The sequence below is a fragment of the Cydia splendana genome, chromosome 1 (assembly GCF_910591565.1).
Source record: "Cydia splendana chromosome 1, ilCydSple1.2, whole genome shotgun sequence".
NCBI lineage: Eukaryota > Metazoa > Arthropoda > Insecta > Lepidoptera > Tortricidae > Cydia > Cydia splendana.
Genome location: NC_085960.1, coordinates 21847880 through 21870535, shown reverse-complemented (window position 1 = coordinate 21870535; position 22656 = coordinate 21847880). Strand labels below are relative to the sequence as shown.

The following is a 22656-nucleotide window of genomic DNA, read 5'->3' as shown; positions in this document are numbered from 1 at the left end:
GATTAAATTTTTTAATTTACTATAATTAATTTTGGAATAGCAAAATGTTTCAAGCTTTACAAGTTCTTGTTTTTGCATAATACCTATTATCTTGTTGTTCCAATGCAAATATCACGGAATTGACCATACCCTACTCTATAATAAGTAACCCTGTTAACAGTAAACATTTGTTAATCTTGTGAATTCAGCCAACTTTCATTGAATACATGAAGAATTATTACCCACGTGCTTGGTCTAGGTATATTTAAGTATGTTTAACATTGTCACTATTTATTTCTTCTAGCACTGATACACCACAAGAAGGAAAGAGCATGCTATAGATGTCTTCTGCTATTGAAACAAATTAATAGTTCGTTAAACTATACATGATAAATATATGAATAATGAATTAAATTACTAGACACCCTTGGCCTAATTAACTTCTGTCCAGGCAGATATTAATTTTCCTGACCGGTCGAACTAATGCCAAGACACGATCTGAGCACTCAATTTACATTGAAGATTAAGGCGCGGTGTGTAGTAAAATGCACTTTTTTGTCACCATATTTACAGACTTTTACAAGGATATCATGCATTATTTTCTAGTATGTATAACTTCAGTCCTTGAACTACGTTATTGCTTGTCAGAAACACGACGGCTCATTATTTTCTCGATAGAATCTTAAGTTGAAAACATGCCTAACACTGTCTTTATTTCCTTATGTTAGAAGTACTAGGACGAAAATGTATATGAAACTTACTTCAGTCGATAGCTTTTAAGTAAATCTTCATTATTGCTTGTCCTTTTATCGACACGTTAATTTTTTCATTCATCTTTTGATGAATTCAACATTTTGCCTACTAAATTACACCCTACGCGGCAATACCTTGCGCCTATTCCTCACGCCAGTACGCCCGTGACCACTGTCAGCGTCGGACCTGTGCTAGTTTAGCGGACGTTTCATAAAATGGGTAATCACAGTATAAATATGCAAATATGTTATACACACAATGTTTTTCAACATACTTACGAAGAAAAGCAAAATAATTCTTAAATACGGTGACATTTCAGACATTCGTCCGTCATATTGTCATTTTATAAGAAGTTGGGCAGCAAAGGCACACACCCATCTAACCAATCCGGAATTCAGTCACGATTGATAAATTGTGTAAACATATTTTAAAAGGCTATAAAATTAATCAAATTGAATAATTTAGACTGGTCACATTTTTGTAAAAATCGATTTCTACTGGCAAAACATATTACTTTTTGGCAACCGGGGTTTTTAACCTAATTAGACCCCGCTGAATCCGAATTGTTGCTTGATCGAATTCGTGACTGGAAGTGAGATATTTGATATTAAAGGTTCCTTTTTTTTAGTTTTTCGTAAATAACTCGTAAACGGTGGCCAATATAAAAAAAATGTTGTAAAAATTAATAATGTACACAAAATTTTCAATAAAAAAGAGTCAGTACATTTTTAGCAGGGATCAATATTTAAAAAGATAATAAAGAGGGAAAGTTAATTATAATAAATTCTAAGGTTCCTTGTTTTTATTTTTTCGTTAATAATTTGAAAAGTATGACTCATAGCAAAAACAAATCTTACACATAAATAATAAACATAAAATTTCCTACAAGAAACATGTAGAACACTTTTCGCTAGGATCAATATTTTAAAAGACAAAGCAGCCGGTAAGTTAATTACAATCAATTTTAAAGTCCCTTTTTAGTTTTTTGTAAATAACTCGTAAACGGTGTCCCATAGCAAAATAGGTTTTTATGAATAAATAATCTACATAAAATTTCCTGCAAAAAACATCTGAACACTTTTCTCTAGGATCAATATTTAAAACGATATTAAAGGAAGAAAGTTCGTTACAATCAATTCACATGTCACTTTTTTAGTTTTTAGGGTCGCGTACCTCAAAAGGAAAAAACGGAACCCTTATAGGATCACTCGTGCGACTGTCTGTCTGTCTGTCTGTCCGTCTATCACAGCCCATTTTCTTCAAAAGTACTGGACCAATTAAGTTGAAATTTGGTACACACATGTAAATTCGTGACCCAAAGACGGACATCTTACGTAAACAAATGTGACGTCCCACGGTCAAAGGTACCTTATGGCGGGTATGGAGTTATGCATACCCCAGTAATCTACAATAAATAACCTATCGATAACACAAAAGATCAACCTTCTAGGTTGCGTAGTTACAGAGATATGATTTTTTGAAAATAATGTTGTGAAATGAGCAACTTTACGATAGAGAAGTTTTAAGTTTAGCCGCCTAAAAAACTATGTTCCTGAAGTAAGTTACATAGTTGACTACAAATAATAATGCCTTATATATCTGAGATTAAAAAAATATTGCGACTTGTTCTGTAATGCAAATATAAACTTTTGATATCGACTGATTTATGTGTATACTAACCAATCTCTTGAAAATAAAGTTTTATTTCATTTTCACGATTGATTGCAATGAGCTCTCAAAATTTAAATTTTATCTATTAGAAAACGACACTGACAGACAGTTTAAGCAAAAAACAATACCGATTTAGAGGTGAAAATGTATTTTCTGACTTTTTCATATAAAATCACAAAATTGAATATTTTTACTTTTAATGTGACACACAATCAATTTTTCTGAGCACATATGAAAGAAATTCTGTCATTCAAATGAAATAAATCCTAAAACCCCAACTAAATACTATATTTAACCCCTTATGCCACTTTAAACTTACATAACAATAACAGTATTTGCTCCATACATTTACGAAAAGGTACCTTATGGAAATAAATCTAATAATACATCACTACAAAATATCAATCATATTATAGTTTATCTTTTATGAATAGAAAATATTAATTTACATTAAACTGCCCCCAATTTTATTAGTTCTTCGTCATAATAATCTTAAAAAAGACCAATAATTTGTATGTAATGAAAAGGTACCTTGTGGTCAAGTTACATGATGAGGCATGATGATGATGGAACAGTTAGGATAAACTAATAATATTTTGGGGTTAAGATGGTATAAATCGTCTATTTCTTATCAATAATATATTTCGGTTGCTATTGAAGATAAGCGGCATTGAGGTTCAATGACCTCAGATATTCCATAAGGTAATGCGTCGGGTATTGGCATTTTTCAGCAAACCAATGGCTGATTTACTGCATGCGACCAAACCAAATGAAGATTATTCTAGTTAAGAAAGACTTGACGAGAGTAACTTTGGTATAATAGCAGTCTACTTGGATTTGTGATGTCGGTCTATGTACGGTTATAATATTTGCGAGGCGCCCCAACCAGAACTGAAATTATCAAATTAGTTTTGCAGAATGCTAATACAGTTCTCTACCAAACTTCTTTTCCCGTATTGACTAGTTTTTTTGGGAATTTTCAATCTTTTTTCCATAAGGTACCTTTTCTACTAAACTCTGAGACGACATTACTAGGCTTATAACTAACTTATAACAAAAATAAAAACAGGTAAACAAACGTTACGCATTAAGGTTTCAGATCACACAATAAAAAAAAATTGAGCATTTTTTCACCTCTTTACAAAACATTTAATATCACCGAAACTAGAAACCCTCATAAGGTACCTTTTCCCGTGGAACGTCACAAATGAATTTTAAACATGGAGGCCACTTTTTAGCCAAGGGGGGTTAATTAACATTAAGAACCTATTTTGCTATGAGCCACCGTTTATGAGTCATTTACGAAAAACTTAAAATAGGGACCTGGAAATTGATTATAATTAACTTACCCCCTTTAATACCTCATTACCCCTTTTAAATATTGATCCTAGCGAAAAGTGTTCTACATGTTTCTTGTAGGAAATTCTATGTTTATTATTTGTGTAAAATTTGTTTTTGCTATGAGTCATACTTTTCAAATTATTAACGAAAAAATAAAAACAAGGAACCTTAGAATTTATTATAATTAACTTTCCCTCTTTATTATCTTTTTAAATATTGATCCCTGCTAAAAATGTACTAAATCTTTTTTTATTGAAAATGTTGTTTCGATTATTAACGTTTAACAATTTTTTTTTATATTGGCCACCGTTTACGAGTTATTTACGAAAAACTAAAAAAAGAGACCTTCAAAAAGTGATTATAATTAACTTTCCCGCCTTAATATCTCTTTAAATATTGATCCTAGCGAAAAATTGTACGGAACTTTTCTTGTAGGCAATTTTATGCAGATTGCTTATGTTTAAGAAAATTGTTTGCTATGCGCCACCGTTTAAGAGTTATTTACGAAAAACTAAAAAAAGGGACCTTTAATATCAACTATCTCACTTCCAGTCAAGAATTCGATCAAGCAACCGGCAATTTCGGATTCAGCGGGGTCTAATTAGGTTAAAAAACCCGGTTGCCAAAAAATAATATGTTTTGCCAGTCAAAATCGATTTTTACAAAAACATGATCAGTCAAGTATACACTCATATTGTATATAATTAATAATTATTTAGGTACACTCACCGTCTTACCTACCATGTTTAGGGTTCCCTACCCAAACGGTAAAACGGAACCCTATTAGTAAGACTCCGCTGTCCGTCCGTTCGTCCATCCGTCTGTCACCAGGCTGTATCTCACGAAACGTGATAGCTAGACAGTTGAAATGTTCACAGATGATGTATTTCTGTTGCCGCTATAACAACAAATACTAAAAAGTACGGAACCCTCGGTGGGCTCGGTGGGCGAGTCCGACTCGCACTTGTCCGGTTTTTAATTTCATTAAGTACTCATCAAAATTCGAATTTACTAATAAATCTTATTCAATATTAATTGCCGAACTAAAAATCCCTGAACTGACAATTCAGAATACCGATGTCGTCAGAATAAGGACGTAGACGTGCTGCGCGGGAATGGTGCGGTGCGCCGCGCGGGGCGCCCGCCTGCCCGATCTACCACGCGTCTGCTTCACCCCCTTGAAAACGTAAAACTCGAGTATAAGAGCGCCTTAATTTCAATTACTACATAAATGTATACATATTTAATTAAACATACATATTTGCATTTAATTGTATCACTGTAATTTCTAGCTGAGTGTCAATGGCACAATTTTAGGATGTACTCGAAATATATTCATAAATATCCAAGCGTTTAATTAATATGTTCGGCTTAAAAATATCGTAAAATATAATAAGCTTTCTCGAGTAACGTAAATGTTTTAAAAATAAATCTTATAGATATTTGCTCAAAAAATAGGTGTAAGTGGTGAATTGGAACAGGAACCGATAGTAATGTTTTTTTTTAAAGTTGGGGTATAAGTGGAATGTGTTCTTGCAAAACGATAGACACAAAAATGTTCATTTGTTCCCCACTGGCAATAACATCTAAAGTAAAACTGAAAATCCATTTGAAATATATATACCTCCCAAAAGGGGATGGATGCCTTACTCGGGTTGAATACCTATGGGATATTTGGATAAATAAATTAAATAGTCAGGCAAAAACTGTGTTTAAGTGCCAGAAATCAGGAATTTTGACTTCAAAATAATCTCTTTTTAGATATGATCTTTAATCTTTCAAGAAAATATAGAAACGAGAATATTTAGATATTCCTAACGCGCGCGTGTTGAGGTCGTCGAACTGTTTCATTCATTCTGTGTGTCAAAGTAACAGGTTTATGTCATGTGAAGCCATGACTTCGTTTGCAGCCTCTTTGCAGCGATAAAACTGAAATAGCAGGCGCTGAGAGCTTCTTGTGGTTTTGTTAAAGGACTGTAAACTATTTTGCCTAAATATTTTGAAGCCACAGCTACGTTCTGAGCCTAAAGAGTCATCAGTCTTGTTGTTTCTCATATCTTATTTTATTTCAACTGCAAGGTTAATTTTACAGACACATTCCCTGCCAATCCGTTAACTTGCCAGTACAAAGAACGAGGGGTTCCTTTTTAGGGTTCCGTACCTAAAGGGAAAACAGGACCCTATTACCAAGACTCCACTGTCCGTCTGTTCGTCTGTCTGTCACCAGGCTGTATCTCATGAACCGTGATAGCTAGACAGTTAAAATTTTTACAGATGATGTATTTCTGTTGCCGCTATAACAACAAATACTAAAAAGTACGGAAACCTTGGTGGGCGAGTCCGAGTCGCACTTGTCCGGTTTTTACTAGTACATCAATTTAGCATGTCTCATTTATGTAGGTACTGTTTTTTTATGACGCAATGTAATTTTTGATAGCGGTCTGCTGCTCCAAAAAGTTCGTATAGTAGGCCAAGAGCGTGGGTTAGTGCTTGTCTATGACCAGGCCTGTTTATCTTGACCAGCAGCCAACGAACGGGGGATGTGCGTTAAATATATTCTTATACATGACAAAAACCTTGACACACGCAACATTTTAACAGCTCATTAGAATCTGTGATTAATTTTTATTTTTAACCGGTGAGTTTCCATGAACAGGCGTTCTGCGGAAGACATACCTACAACCAAATCAACATAAATAACAGTTGTTTCTTCTGTTCCTATAAATGCCTGCGCAAACCGGCGGAGCGCAGCGCAGATCACTTTAAAATTATCAATGTATTTTCTTCCCTATTTCAATTACCTTCAGGTATAAATTTAAATGCTTTGAGACCGACCTCGGAGCATCACGGAGGATTGTTACTCGGCGGCATCGAGGAGCACGTTAGAGGATACCGCGGCGGTAGGCGCCGGCATGCCGCGGCATCCCCCAGCATGCGCCGAGGCCTCCCGAGTGCGCCGGAGTAGCGCCGGGACGACGGGGGAGAACTCGTGCACACTATCTGCTAATCCATTGTGATAGAGTACACGCGGCGGCATGCCGCGGCATCCCCCGGCCTGCGCCGAAGCGCTCCCTGGTGCGCCGGCCGCCAGCGCTCGGGCTGGCGGGCGCTCGCAGTACGGTATCGCGGGGGATTTTACCTCGCCGGTGTGCGCTGCGCGGCGTAAATCCTCCTCGGTAGATCACCGAGGAGGATTTACGCTGCGCTCCGCCGGTTTGCGCTGGCCTTAAGTATACCAACTGTAGAATAATTTTCATTTATAACTTATTTCGACGAAAAACGTCCCTAACGTAGAACCAATGGAACGGAATGCTTACCCTTATTGCGGAAGGTAAATTTCCGACTGCCGATTATATCCATATCAATGTGTATAGAATATATAGTTCATCATCAGGATATATAATCGTTGTATCCCTAGAGAGGCTAGATTAATTTCAAAGCAAGACTTATTTTATAGGTGTAGTTGGCGAAAAGTTTTTTTCATTTTAACTAACTATACGATTTCCGCTATTTCCAACAGCTTCGCTTTTGCCGTTTAAAGCCAATCTCGGAACTAGCTCCTTAGCATGTTGTGTAATTGTTAATGCAGCGGGCTACAGGTCAGATGGAACGGGTTTAATAAGCGATAGTCCTTTGTTGGCAGTATGCCAGGCAGACAAATAGGTCGTGAAGGGCTTGCACATATTGTAAAACAGCACACTTAGGGATTTTTGACGTTTACACGAGCATTTGACAGCTAACTAATTAACGCTGTCCGTGAAAGCTTTTTTAAATAATATTACACAACCGTAAAAGATTATAGTACCTACTTACAAAGTTTTTCTGGTAATATTACAAAATAAAGTGTCCTAGATCTGTTGACGGAGAGAGACTGAGAAATCTCGGTCGCATTCTTAATTCTTATGCGATTAATATGTCCAAGTTTGTAAAAGATCTGGATTAATTTCGGCACTCGTCAACCTTAAAATAGCGCATTCCGGCGAATGAAAGAACTAAAGCTAAATGCATGTAGACGGTTGCATTATCGGTCTAAATGTTTGCTGATGACGTACAGTGGCGTTCAAAAGTGCATGGATACTAGATGTCGACCGTAATGCCTTAATATTACGGTTGAAACATCTCCATGCACTTTTGTACGCCAGTGTGTACATACCAGTACCTAGTACCTGCTATTTCCGAGAGTCAAATGCCATGATAATGAATTGATTAATGCTAACTTATGAGCTTATGACATGACGTGACACTGGTTACAGGTTCCTCCAGCGCAGCGCACCGCAAGCAGGGTAATGTTTTCGAATAATTACCTTGATTGCACTACCGATTGCACACGCGAGTCGCGTGGAAGACGATCGATGTTACGGAACGAATGTAACAGTTTGCTGCGTATGAGCTCGATTACGAACGACCGGTTATACGGGTTTTACAGGAACTTAGGGTGTTTCGCTTTCCAGCTCTCCCATTGTGAAAGACGAAGACATGAAGGTTGGAACGTCTGGAGATCTGGGATTTTGTAACGCTTGTTCACTACGTCCAAGGAAAATCCTGTCTTTATTCTCTCATTTCTCTCTCTTTAAATCTTTGAAAAATCAGCATCACCGCCTCAGTAAAACCCTTCACACTGGGGGGGATATCGCGGTAGGGATAGGTGGAATAGGTCGAAAAAAATATAATTATTATTATTACTCTTCGGGTTTGATAATTTTTGTTTACGTACTGTGTTCATAAAATACATTTGAACGTAACGCAAGTTATTTCGTTGTTAATAAGTAAAGTTCAAGCTTTATTTACATACTCAAGAATTGCGTATGTCTCCCCACTTTCCTTACATTACTGCAAGCCAAAGGCTGTCTTGAAGTTAGTCTTAAGCTTACACCGCAGGGATAGGAAGCCGTCTAACTAAAAGGAAATTGAGGAAGATTGGTTACGAACTGAGGCAAAAACATGCAGTTAAAACTAATCATAGTGACGTGTGTGTTATACCACAGTTCGGTGGCGGAACATTACAAAACGAAGCGTAAGTATTTTTGGATAACCTCTCTGTTTATGAATGCGGGGTGTTTGATCCAGATATCTGTTAGGTTCGGTTGAGTGAACAAAATAACGTTATCAGGAGTATCGAATAAAATCAATCATTTCAAGTGCATGTAGGTGTGCAGCAAAAATTTTATTTCTATCAGATTCATAAACTGCTGCAGTAGCCAACCAAATTTGTTTTAGACTTGCTTCTTGTTGTTTTTCATTCATTGTTTACATCATTAGGCTTTTTTGTGTCGAAGTACTTAGGTACGTTTCCTTGACATGCACGTACGTTTAAGACAATTCATATCAGCATAGGTACAGTCGACGTCAAAGATATGTTTACATTTTTCGCCTTATTACAAAGGAGTAAGGTGCAAAAGTGTAAATGTATCTTTGACGTCGACTGTAGGTACAGTAAGTACCCAACTAGCAAATCTATGTGCTATAAAAGTTGAGAGCACGTTTTTATTTTCGCTTTTTGGTGCTATAAACGGTGTAAAAACAGTCGAATAAAAGTCCTGTAAACGTTTACTCAACGCGAAAAAGGCGCACTTATACAGACTAAAAGTGTTATAAAACTCGAGTAAGCGCTGTATAAGAAGCAAATCGATGCTGTAAGAGTTGAGTAAAAGTGGATAAAAGCGTTTCTTGTGTTTTAATAGCAACGATAGTGCTTTTATTCTACTATTTGTTCTATAAACATTAGCAATTTACTATTACTCAGTGAAAGTGTTCTATAAAAGCAGCCGCACTGCTTTTTCTCAGCAAAAATGTTTCGTAAAAGTAGCCGAATTGCTTTTACTCGGCATTTTAAATGTGTAAGAGTGCAGTGAATGCTTTTATTCAACTAATATGTGCTAAAAACGATCTCAGGTAAGCGATTATATTTCAATTATTTGATTAAGTTTGAGGCCTAATCGTCTTCAGTTGTCTAATAAAACAAAAAGGTACTTAAGTATTTTTTTACTGCTGTCATCCATGACATTTATTTTTACCGTGATTGTGTACATAAGTTTTTACTATCTGTAAGTACACGTAATACAGTAAAACCTAGCGCGAAAAATACTTTTTTGATAAAACCAAAGGCGCTGGTTCATATATATTCATGGGCCGCCTATTTTCTTAAATTTCAATAATAAAATATTAATTAAAATAAGTAAAAATTTGCTTACACGATCTAGTTTCTGTTATAACTCATTAATTCGACTATAAGTCGAGTAACTGCGTTTACTGCTACACTTATAGCACATGATGTCGCCATGTTTATGGATTTATAGTCCGGTGGCCGACTGCATGAAATCCTACCTGATAAAAAAATAGAAAAATCCTACTCTGTAGGGGTAGCTGACTTTTAGCAGCTTCAACTGCTCTTGGTCGGCCGTGGCTTAACTTGGCAAATTTTGCGCAAATGGCAAAAAAGTGGTACAAATTCTATTTTTTTGTCAGGTAGGGTTTCATGCAGTTGGCCACCGGACTATATTGAAACGACAACATGGCTGACTTGTGCTGTTAATGTAGTTCAAAACTCTTTAAAAGTACTCTAAGCTGAATACATTTTGAATAAAACCTGTGAATACACTTCAGCTCCTATAACAGCGGTTTGAACCCCATTACCCGAATTATGATATAAGCGCGCTGTTACAGCAGCATTGTTGCCAAATGGTTATTGGATTGCTTTTAATAGGCTTTTATAGCAACAGAGAAGAGAGTTGAGTAACAGTTGTATTAAAGCGCCTTATTCAGACAATTAGCTAATCTATAGCTGTTATATGATTTTAATAGAACAATTATGCTGAATAAAAGTGATTTAGTAGCGCTAACTCAGCATTTATTAAAAGGTGGAATAAAAGTGATAAAAGATAGTGCTATAAACGTTTATACGACATGATTATAGCACTAATTAGCGAAAATTGCTAAATAGTCGAGTTAACCGCTATTATACGATATATTGGTGTTTCAACAACCGTAACTCGGCTGTTATACGATTACAGGCTGAATAAATCAATTCTTATACGACTATTTTGCTAGTTGGGTAGGAGTTACTTTCCTATTTTCTTTTCAGTAACGAAACATTTTATATTTAACTATTTTACCTAATAGGTATGCAATTTTATGTTTAGCCATTTCTATTCACTATAATTTTCTTTTTTTAGCGACTAAAATGTAATTATAATGAAATGCAATATTTGTAAGATAGTTAATGGGTACCTACTGTTTAAAGGCGCTATATAAATGTAAGTATTAGAACATGGGACGTAAATTACTGTGGCATACCTATATACTGTTTTAAGGAAACTGCGAAATTTTCCATTGGAAATTATATGGTAACTAAAAGAAATTTCCTCTTTCCAAAATGGGAATATTCTTTGCATCTTGTGCAATTTACTAAAGTTTATTTATTATACTAATAACTTTTTAAAACATTTTAAAACTTATTCGACAGACGGATAACTATAGTTAGTTTGTCAAAGGATTGTCTCATTTCAATCATAGACAGAGAGAATCATACTATCGTTGTCTTACACTAGTACTAGCACCCAAAAGAAAAGGATGAGTATAGTTCTCCTGTTTCTTAATGACCGACAAATTGGTTTGACCAACTATACTTTCCGGACGATACATAATTTAGATTCCCATTACGTACCTATTAATTAAATAAAATTTGTTGTTTTATGATTGACTTACAGTTTTACGAATAAGAAATTGAAGTCAAATACGAAACTTGTCTTTTACCGTAAAACGGGGTCAACAGAAATCGCGGGGTGAATAGAGAAAATTTGAACTTTTTCTTTCAAGTTGTTATATTTAAAAACGTACATCTCTAAAATTAGATTTTTTGGAATGCGTATATAGTAGACTATTTATTCTCTACATTGATACTAAAAGAACTTAATCAAACTGCCTAAAAGTTAGAATTTTTTGACTATAAAGTAAGGTCTCGCCGAAGTAAGAAGAAGCAACATTTATATTACCAAATTTTAATTACTCGAAATTATTAGTTGCCAAAGAATACAAAAACCATAACAAAACATGACAAATGTAACAGTTATAAAAAAAAATTGGTCTTGTACCTATTTTAGATCTAGTTACCTAAATGTTTGCATAGCTGCATATGTGCAAGATGTAAAAGGTAAACGGAGACTGAGGTAGGTTAAGTGAATAGGTGTAAACCAGTCTCGCAAAAACTGCATTGCTTATGTAAAACTTTGTTACGTAAAGTCTGTTATGTAACACAACGCCAAATGCTAATGTCATGGTCACAGTATTTTCTTAATTTATATTAAAAATAACAACAGCGTGTAATCGCTCTCTTTATTCTTCAAAAACTGTTGAGAAAGTTGCATTTTATTCACACAAGACTGGTAAAGTAAGTTGATGCAAATATTGAGTTGTTTTCTCATGTTGGCTGGTAGAATTAACTTTAAAGTTATGAATTTGAAATTTTATTTGGTAAAAACAAAGAAAGAAATAATCAAACATAATAAAACTTAAAAATCTAAAGATAAAAAATTTGGCCCAGATCGCCGTCAACGGGCAAGGTGCCCAGAAGGCTGGCTGTATTTCCCCGCTGTATGGCGATACTAATACGCTGGGCGAAATAGTGGCCAGCTCTCTGGTCACCAGAAGCCTCTATTAGGCGCGCCGACAAGTCTTTGTACAGTCGACGCGCACTTGGCCCCCACGGCCCCAATGTTTCGACACCAAACGCCGCAAATATGTAGCTGCTTCCCAGAGCGGCATATTTGCGGCGCTTGAGGCTCTCGGCTGAGGAAGCCGCAGCGCCAGCAGAATCTTTGGTGCTTGGAACATGGGACGGTGCCAGGGTATCAACGCAAGTAGCGTCCCAAACTAGCGGCCGACCCATGCTCCAAGGCACCAGTGTCAATCCGTCGGGCCTCTTGCCATCATCCCTGGCCAGACCGCTGGGCTCGAGGACTGCAGGTACTTTGGCACTAACAAGAGCCCGACGGATGACATCATTTATACTGGCATGGCGGGGGATCCTGCCAGCGCTTCGAACACATGAGAGGCCATGGTGGCCAAGAATGTCCACCGTGGTGCCACATTGACAGCGATGAGGCTGATTGGTTGATGCCCCTACACGTAAGCTAGCTGCTAGGCGGAAGGTAGTGTTGTCTAGAAAAGTCCCAATGTTTGGAGAGGGTAGCGCCTGCAGCCACAGCCCTGACTCCCACTCTGCAGTCGCAAGGAGACGAGCTCGGTCTGTCGAACTAGGTGACGTATCTAAAAGGTTTTTCCGTACTAGTTGACAGATCGGCTCGTCCCACTGCCCCTGCGAGCAGGGATTTTCAGGCAGGTCTGTGTTGGGACAGGTTATAGACCAGACGTTCTTGGCCTCGGAGCAGTGTGCGGCCTCCATAGATCCAATAGAAGGATCTAGTATTTTCCCTATAAGGCTTTGAGCACCATGCACCGAGGACAAGAACGCAGGTAAAGATACACAAGAAATTTTGCGGATGCCCAGGCCGCCAAACCTAATGGGCAGGCTAGCCTGGGTCCAAGACCTTTCGTCAAAAGAGATGTTAAAGATGGATGTGAGTGTTTCAACTACTAATGTGTCTAATTTTGAGACCAAATTGGGGTGTTTCCAAAGATGGGTTCCGCGAAGAATATACGTGAATTTTGGAACGAAAAGACAATGCTTAACGATCGAATAGGCTGAATGTAGATTAATTTTGGCCAGGCGGTGTGATGTCGCTGTAAAATTTTGAATTTTTGAGTCAACGAAATTTTCAAAGGATTGGTCTAAGACGGGACAGCCAAGGAGGTGAAGCGATTCTTTGTTTATAATTTTGATACCAGGGGCGAGTTGTCTAAAAAGGTTGATTGTATTTTCCTTGTCCGGACAGGAATCTGTAATAAAAAGTTCGCACTTAGAAAAATTTAGCGAGAGGCCAATTTCTTTCAGGTCTATGTTGATTTTTTTTAAATCTTCGAGGACGGAAATCGCTTCGCCGCCGAGGGTCCCGTCATCTAAATACCATATGTTCAATTTTGAATTTAGTTTCTTAATAATGGGATGTATAGCGAGGCTAAAAATTGCCGGGCCGAGCGGGTCGCCTTGTTGACAGCCTACAGAAGATGCTAGAACGTTAGTTTTATATAATAATTTTGAAGGCGAACTATAGCATTGCCAAAGGAATTTATATATCAAAGGAATTTGGTCTTTTATTTGGGTCAACAAGGCGCCCCGGTCTACGGAATTGAAGGCATTGCAAACATCCACCTTCAGCAGGACCTCTCCTGCATTATGCTCAAGAAATGTTCGCACAGCATGCACGGCGGCTTCACATCCACTTTTTGAGCCAAACCCCAGTTGGATAGGCTGAAGTTCTGGGGTGAGCTTGGAAAGGATGGAGCGGCAGGCAATTTTGGCGGCAAGACGTCGGAGCGTGGCGCCAACTGCAATGGGACGGATGCCCCCATCTTTTTTTGTTAAAGCACAAAGGTTGGCTCCATACAGGACGTCCCTGATGCCGTCTGGGACCTGACCGGCCAGCATGATATTCACAAGACCCGTCAGGTCTTTTAAGAGAATTTCGCCAGTTTCACCACAACCGCTGCACAGGAGATCCTTCAGGTGCTGAGGCGTCAGGCCATCCAGACCTCCCGCAGAGCCATTGGGGAAAGACATTACGGCTCCAAGGACATCCTGTGTGGTAGCAATAAGGTTTGGATCACCAGGTAGTGGGGGATCAGGCAGGCAAAGGTTTGTAGCTGGAGATGGATGCTTGCTGTGTAGAGCTGTGAGGGTGTCAGAGTTAGATGGGGCTACTGCATCGTCAGAAAACAGCAAGCGGGCGGCACCCTTTATGTCGCCATCAGACACTTTAGTCTCTACTTTTTTAAATAAATTGTTGTTGGAGTTCCTAAAATTGTGAGAAGTGAGCTGAAATGAAATATCGCTGCAGCAGTTGTCTTTTACTATTTTCGTGAGTGATTTTGAATGTTTATCAGAACTTATATGGAGGACTTTAAAAGTGAATGAAAGTAAGTGCTCCCAATTGCGCGTGGAGTTATCTGATAGGATTGTTTTGATTGAATGGCTCAAGGATTTGGCAACTGATACTCGGGCACCGCGTGGTATCCGTTTTAATACCGGGCGCGAATTTTTTAAATCACTGAGGAATTTGTGAAATGGTTTGTCCGATCTGGTGTGGTCTGGTAACTGTGAAGGCGCTGAAACGTTAGGCTGGGACAGTACGATAGATGAGGGTTGAGTATGGCTTTGTCGGTGTTTTTTGGTGATATGTATGTTAAGGCCTCTGGGGCCTTTATAATAACTTGGTTCGGGACATTCCGGGCAACGAAGGAGATTTTCTGGCAATGCAGTAGTCCGTGTAGGGCAGGAAAGGCTTGCGAGGGGCATCTACAATACGTCAAGAAAAAATACAGTACTTAAATTAAACTTAAAATAAAAGACAGAAATAGTAAAACTAAAGACTTAAGTAAATAGGTAAAGTAAATAAAAACTAAATTATGTATATTTCTTCAGCCGGGGGAGGTTCAAACTCTGCTAGGGTGTGCTGTGAGATGTGATTCCTGTGCGTGGAAACGGGTAGAGCCTCTGCGGCTCTGCTTTCCAGGCAGTAATGGCAGCTTAAGCCCTTCAGCTACGAATTCATAAGGCCTCTGAATAGTTGATCAATAAAATCTGGTGTATTCACGAAGTAAATAAACAAAATTGTGCACAAGGCGGTGTGGTGCTGTCACTCGAATTTTATATCATGTTATTATTTTTCTTGTGATATCCGCAAAACATTGGTATATGTTACCGGAGCCGAAATTAACACTTTTCAATCCTTTAGAGGAGCTTAAAATATGGTTAATATCAAAAAAAGAGATAAAACGGATTTATTTTTGCAGAGAATCGTCGACCGGCTGCCGGGTCTCACTTGTTTTAAAAAAAGGGATTGTTATAAATGCTACAATTTGAATGATAAATATTTAATAGCGACCTTTGGGATTTGATTTGGGATCCTTTTAATTTACCGAATCTTTTTTGACCAAATTTCGTTTCCCAACCAAATTTTACCAACTGCACGTTTGTCAACTCACTCTTTCCCATATACTTAAACATTTGACAAACTTAAAATCCGACAAATGGTCATTTCCCAAACTGTTACTTTGCAACTTTTATAAGACCAACTGTTTTTTTCCCAAATATTTTATTTAGACTATAAATGTTCGCTTAAATTTATTTTAGTCAAATAAATCACTGGACAAAATTATTTTGTTCAAAAATATCTTTACGTAAAAAATGTTTGTTCAAATACATGTATTGCAAAACCACTAGGTACTTGACAAATTATGTCTGTCCAAAACATTACGTTATTAAAAATGTGTTACGGGTAGGTTAGGTAAAGTGGGTGCTTATTAGTACACTGCAGCACCTATATTTTTACCTAGGTAGGTTCGTTAGTTACCTTGTGTTTCTTAGAGCGGTTGCCGGGTCTCACTTGCTTTAAAAAAAGGGATTGTTATCTGCCACAATTGTTTTTTTATCAATTAAGTCATACTTTTGAATATGTTGCGTTAGTCTAAACCGCACGAAAGCCACCAATTGGCGAAGCCCCCCGCATTGAAAAAAACACTACAGTATTACCTATATTTTTACCTAGATAGGTTCGTTAGTTACCTTGTGTTCCTCAGAGCAGAAAATAGAAGCCCCGCGAAGCGGGGCTTCGTCGACCGGCTGCCGGGTCTCACTTGTTTTAAAAAAAGGGATTGTTATAAATGCTACAATTGTTTTTTTATCAATTAAGTCATACTTTTGAATATGTTGCGTTAGTCTAAACCACACGAAAGCTACCAAGATGGAGCTCGAGGGGCGAAGCCCCGCATTGAAAAAAACACTACAGTATTAAATACGTATGAGTATGAGTTTTGTTTTGGTTTTTGTATTCTTTGGTAAGTACTCATTTGGAGTAATTGTCTTCAAATAAAAATTGCCAATTTTTTTTGATAACTGTTACATTTGTCATGTTTTGTTATGGTTTTTGTATTCTTTGGCAACTAATAATTTCGAGTAATTAAAATTTGGTAAAATAAATGTTGCCAAAGTAAGGAAATATTTTTTTGCATATCGTTCTCTTGGAAAATATTTATATGCGACTTGTTTAGTTGGGAAATGATTAGTTGGCTTTTATATTTTTGGGATAGATTGTTTGGGATATGAAAATCTGGCAAAAAATTTTCGGTAATCCATTAGTAACCCATTTGACTTGTATCCAATATTTTACAGTTAATAGTATTTTCCTTACAATGGCGTTGTGAAATTTTTTATGGTTCACCTCGGTAGCAAAGCAAAACCCTCGTGCCTTGAAACTTGTGCAACGCTCAAGATTTAAATATATAAGCACGAGGAGTTAAACAACTACTTTGCCCTCTTATAAAACTTATAGCTATTATTGTTTTATTTATCGATTATTTTTTACTTTTATTTATTTTTGTTAATAAAAGAATTTTCCGAAATATTGCCTTGTAGACATTTCGTGTCCAGTGGAATATCAGTAGGTACCTCCGCTTTAAAAAGTTAATTGTATCTGTTTTAAATTTCAGCTGACTTCGTAAAGACTTGCTTCAAGAGTGACCCTGAATTCGACGACTGTTCAAAGACGGCTGTGCAACAACTTTTTAATGCCTTAGGCCCAGGTAAATACGTTAATTTTCCACTTTACAACTTATTTAAAAAATCATTATCTGCTAAAAACGTAAAACGAAATGAATGTTATTAAATATTTATTATTCAAAATCATCACTTGAAAGTCGATTCTACCAGCCCACATAGGGAAACTACTCAAAATTTGCATTTGATTACTTTGCCACACATGTGAAAAAATTCAACTTTCTTGTCAGTTTTTGAACAATCAAGAGAGCTTTTACCAGCTGGTGTGGTGAAAAATACACTGTGATAATACGTACTTAAAGCATTGCCAAGTACGCATATAGCCAATTTATTAATTTGAACTTTTGTTAAATAATAAATCTTTGGAATCTTTCACTTGCTCGGGTATCAATATTAGCACGGGAGGTTAAACAACAACGTTGCCCCCTTATAAAACAAATAACTATTGTTTTACTTGGCATGACCAACAAGAAATAATCTAAACGTATACTGTCGTGTTTATGTGTATACCGAAATCTGGATTTTATAGGTAGTATAGCAGCCTAAGACCACATATTTGACAGTTATGAACTTATGAAAGTTACATACACATATATATACATATGACGTTAAGGCTATCAGTTAAACGGTAGGTCTTAGCATCATATATATAAGGGTCAATTCATACTTAACTGTCAAATATGTTGTGATCTTGGTAAAATTCGATTATAGCCATAATTTTACAAGTACCTATTTCAAAATGAAGCTATTGCTAGCATTTCACGTGCAATATGCTGGCGTGCTCTGTGCGCCTGGTTTGCCGCCATTGCACAACCGTGCTGCGCGCAAGTTACTGCACTCGAGTTTTGTGGGACTCGAATACTCTTCTTGAACTCTGCGCTCCTGTGTATTTATTCCCTCATTCGTGTTTTATTTAACCGGTAACACAGGAAAAAAATGCTCAAAACCGGTTTCTAGATAAATATTATGATAGGTATTATTTATGTTATGATGAACAAAGTGATGTTTTGAGCGGTTTCTGCAGAAAAGTAACGTCTGTTGACTTTAAAGACCACAACAAACAAAAACATGCTGCATTGGTAAAAAAAAATACATGTACTTCCTACTTTTCAATAATTTATCAATAATATATAATTAATATATGTAATTATATTTACTATTTCAATGTACCGGTTGATGTAAATTGTAAAGTAACGGTAATATGGATTTCCTGATATAGAAAAATCCAAATGTCGCCTTGTATTACTTATTTCTTGTTGTTCAGTAAGTTAACATAGGGTACATAGCTTTGAGGTATATCTACGACCCACTGGGTTAGTCACATAGCCTCATTACGACATGTCTACTTGTTCATACTTGGTAGCGGAATGCGAAAGCTAGGTATTTCTTAACTACTGTGTTCACGGTGCGAGGTTCGGTATCGTTATTTGACGATGACAGTATTGTTAAAACTCTAATTGACTGTGCATAATATAAAACTAACAATCTACCTACCTAATCTAATAATCAGTAATCGGGTATTTTTATCATTTAGTGTAAGAACAGGTACTCATTTTAATAATTTGAATTTTTTAGGGCTTCCAGAAATAGGGATAGAGCCTCTGGATCCGTTGAAAATCCCGAAAATAAGAATTTTGCAAGGCGATGGACCAGTTAACGTTAATGCTGCACTGGATAACGTCACTGTGACCGGATTCGGCCAAACAGAGGTTTTATTGAGCCAGTGAGACACCTCCTTGATCTTATTACCTCCTAGTACTGTACGCGACTGTTTGATCGACTGAGTCTAGTCAGTGATGCCGCAAGTCGAGTCGGTCGGTTGGTCGGAAAGGGATTAAACAAAAATTAGGCATTAGTGCGGAAAGTAGGAATTCGTAACGAGTGGTGTTAAATTAAAACACGACCGAAGGGAGCATTTTAAATCGACACGAGTTGCGAATTAGGATCGCACGTGTATCGTAAACACAGATCCTAAATTACTAATTTTTATTTAAACCTTGATTAAACCCTTTTCTAACTATGGGGCGTTTTAAATTTTTGATATAGGCACGGAAAGTGCTTATTCTCGCACTAGTGCACCATATACACTGCAATAGTTATTTACGATACGAGTGCGGAAAAGAGGTAATCCGAAACGAGTGGCGAATTACCTATTCGCACGTGTATCGTACAACGTTTTACAGTACATATGGCCCTTACATACGCCCGGGAAAGTAGGACCATATGTACTGTAATAATAATTATCATTCACATCACACACAGTTTTTAAAAATCTACCAGTACGGTTACCATCAGTTTGTCACTGACATAAACGCCGTCGAGAACGTAATTTACTTTCTATACATCCCGTTTGCACTAATTTGCGAGTGCGAGCGAGATGTATAGAAAGTAAATTACGTTCTCGACGGCGTTTATGTCAGTGACAAACTGATGGTAACCGTACAGTTCTATTTTCTCCATTGCAATTTTTTGGTTCACAATTTTGGTTTACGGAAGTTCTGTGTATTTCTTTCAGAGTGGATGGCAAAACATACGACTTTTATACTAGAGTAAGAGTCCCAAATATCAGGATAGAGGGCACTTATGATCTCAAAGGAAAAATTTTATTGATACCCTTGGTTGGACGCGGACGCTGCTGGTTTGAACCAAGTAAGTTCATAAAATTGAGTTCAAATGCTAAGCTATCTATAAACTCTTTATTTACAATTTATAGAGTCCGTCTAACTAAGCTAAGTTTGCACCGACTTGATCACAATAGTTATTTGTTTTACAAGGGGGCAAAGTTATTGTTTAACCGCTCGTGCTAATATTGATATCCGAGCAAGCGAAAGATTCCAAGCGAAAAAATGGAATCTTGAGCGGTGCGAAGGTTTCAAAGCACGAGGGTTAAACAAAATTTGCCCACGAGTGAAACACAAAATTTTTCACCACACCAACCCGAAGCAAATATTAAATGTAAAATATCAAACAAAATCAAACCAAATCAAGTCCAAATGAATGTTATTAAATATTTATCATCCAGAATCATCATTTAGAAGTCAATTCTACCAGCAAACATAAGAAAACAACTCAAAATTTGCATTTGATTACTTTGCCTCAAATGTGAATAAAATGTAACTTTGCTATCAGTTTTTGAAGTGCAAAGTAAGCCTTTCCGAGCTGGTGTGGTGAAAAGGTCATTGTAAAGACATATTTTAAAAGAAATTTGACCTGGGCTAACTCTAACACTATATCTACTTTATCTATCCTTTCCAGCGAACATGACAATTGACATTGTCAGCGACGTCAAAACCTACGACAAGGATGGCTTTGTATTTTTTAACGTTACGGCTGCACATGTAAAATACAACATTGGCGGTATGAGTTTGCGGATGAATAATTTATTTGATGGCATTAAATCTTTAGGTAAGATACTTAATTAGTTAAATTGGAAATTATGTCGCTAGAATAACATTGTCAAAGTATGCATTCAAAGCGACATCTGTTGGCGAGTAGAAAAACTACTCCTGTTCCTACAGTTCCGTATAGATGGCGCTGTTATCAATAATCTTAGCTTCAAGCTTCTCAGTTTCATGCCATCCTGGTGTTACAGTGTTGCAAAATTGCAACGTTGAGACGTTGAAAGAGCGACGACAATCAATTGTTATTTGCGAATATTTCAAGGATTTCTTGTGACGTCACAACAACAAGCCACAGAGTAACGATTGTTGGTTAGGTTTTATTTTATTGTTGTGACTGTTGTGAGCCATTTATATTTCTTTTTCTTTTTTTACAGAGGATAGTACGAACTCGTATCTTAACGCTAATTGGCGGCCAGTGTCTGAATCTTTACGTCCTATTCTGACCAAGACAATTGAGGACATTCTGTTGGAGTTTATGCAACAATTATTCCATAATCTGCCTGGGAATTTCATGATCGGGGATGTTAAGAACAACGTCGTTAACAAAAAACCTGATAAAAAACATTAAATTTAATTAGTAGATTTGTGCGAGTGTAAAATAAGTATGATTGTCTATGTTTGATAAAAAAAAAAGGTAATTTAAGTACGTTTAAATTGATAATTTATAGCTGAAAAAACCAAACCTTTACTATTGGATTTATTAGTTACTGGTATACCTAGGTACCTACTGACTTATTTTTTAAGTAAGTACCTAAATAATATTTTACATTACATTTAACTAAAATAAAATATTACCTAGTCTTTTCAACTAGGTTTTTGCTTTTCTCCCAATTTTAGTTATTTTTTTGTAAAAGAGGAGAATTATTTATGACTTTATAATAATAAATAAATAAATAACGCCCTGATTCGAACTTAAGATACGTCAAAAATTTTGATGACACATTAGTTAATAAATTTAGGTACCTATTAAATGTGTAAATTCAATATGGGCAATAAATTAAACCAGATATAGAATTTATGCGTGTATATTAATTAAGAAGTTTTTTTAAGTTACATTTAATTATGATCCCGTAATTATTTTTGAAAATTACCGAGCAGCAATGTACCGCAAACATTACGAAACAGATAACATTATGCAGTTGACATGACAACACGAGATACGAGCTTTTTATAGTAACTGCGTCGACAGTTACTTTAAAAAGCTCGTATCTCGTAACTTGTGTGGTGCTTTACATTGCGGGCCGAATTATTTTGTATGGTTAATATTTTCATTGTATTTTTAAACAAAATTTAACTTAATATACTTCTTGGGTCCTATGCTAACCACCGTTTAAATACTTTAAATATTCGCCCGTATTGGATTTACACACTATACTTACATGTATTTAGAAATGTGAAACCATGGTTTGTAACTTTCATTGTAATTTTTAAGCATACAATATTTTTTTGGGTAAACTGTAGCTACGCAACATGGATGATCTAGGTATCTACTTTAAATATTATATCTGTTAATATTTTTTGTATCTACATATTATAACATGCGTTATTAAAAATGCAAATGGCCTTTTAATCGCCCTTCCTTTGGTCTTCCAGTTAAGGTAAAAGCACCAATGATCGACGCTGCACCAATGTTCGACATGGCACTTAAGTCAAAGTAATAATATAGTTTAAGTTTGAACAACGATTTTTTTTCTTTATTCAAAATTAATTCATGTCACTTTGACCTAAAGTACTTATGTCGAACACTGGCTAAAAGTGTCGATCATTGGTGGTTTTCCCTTAAACATAATTATTTCAATAAAACCCTTTCCCCCCATTATAAAGCCTGACCAGGAATATATT

At 36.6% G+C, this 22656-nt stretch overlaps 2 protein-coding genes across 3 annotated transcripts in view; one reads left to right on the top strand and one right to left on the bottom strand.

The window, feature by feature from the left end:
* LOC134797873 (muscle-specific protein 20-like) overlaps positions 1 to 22656 on the bottom strand; it is a 36476-nt gene that overhangs the window by 10736 nt on the left and 3084 nt on the right. The gene's annotated exons all lie outside the window — the stretch shown is intronic.
* On the top strand, positions 8557 to 21460 carry LOC134797767 (circadian clock-controlled protein daywake-like). Of its 2 annotated transcripts, XM_063770134.1 has the most exons (6): positions 8557 to 8758; positions 17347 to 17439; positions 18989 to 19136; positions 19929 to 20062; positions 20669 to 20818; positions 21189 to 21460. In XM_063770134.1, the coding sequence occupies exons 1-6, from the start codon at positions 8686 to 8688 to the stop codon at positions 21380 to 21382; spliced, it is 792 nt and encodes a 263-aa protein (XP_063626204.1). In that variant the 5' UTR covers positions 8557 to 8685; the 3' UTR covers positions 21383 to 21460. The 2 variants fall into 2 exon arrangements, with proteins under 2 accessions (XP_063626204.1, XP_063626212.1); XM_063770142.1 differs by lacking the exon at positions 17347 to 17439 and having other exon boundaries at positions 8560 to 8758.

Excerpts from the sequence above, each read along its gene's own strand:
- LOC134797767 (XM_063770134.1), top strand. The coding sequence starts at position 8,686 with ATGCAGTTAAAACTAATCATAGTGACGTGTGTGTTATACCACAGTTCG. Across the intron at positions 19,137-19,928 it reads ACAGAGGTTTTATTGAGCCA|AGTGGATGGCAAAACATACG; the intron begins GTGAGACACCTC and ends TATTTCTTTCAG. Across the intron at positions 20,819-21,188 it reads TGATGGCATTAAATCTTTAG|AGGATAGTACGAACTCGTAT; the intron begins GTAAGATACTTA and ends CTTTTTTTACAG.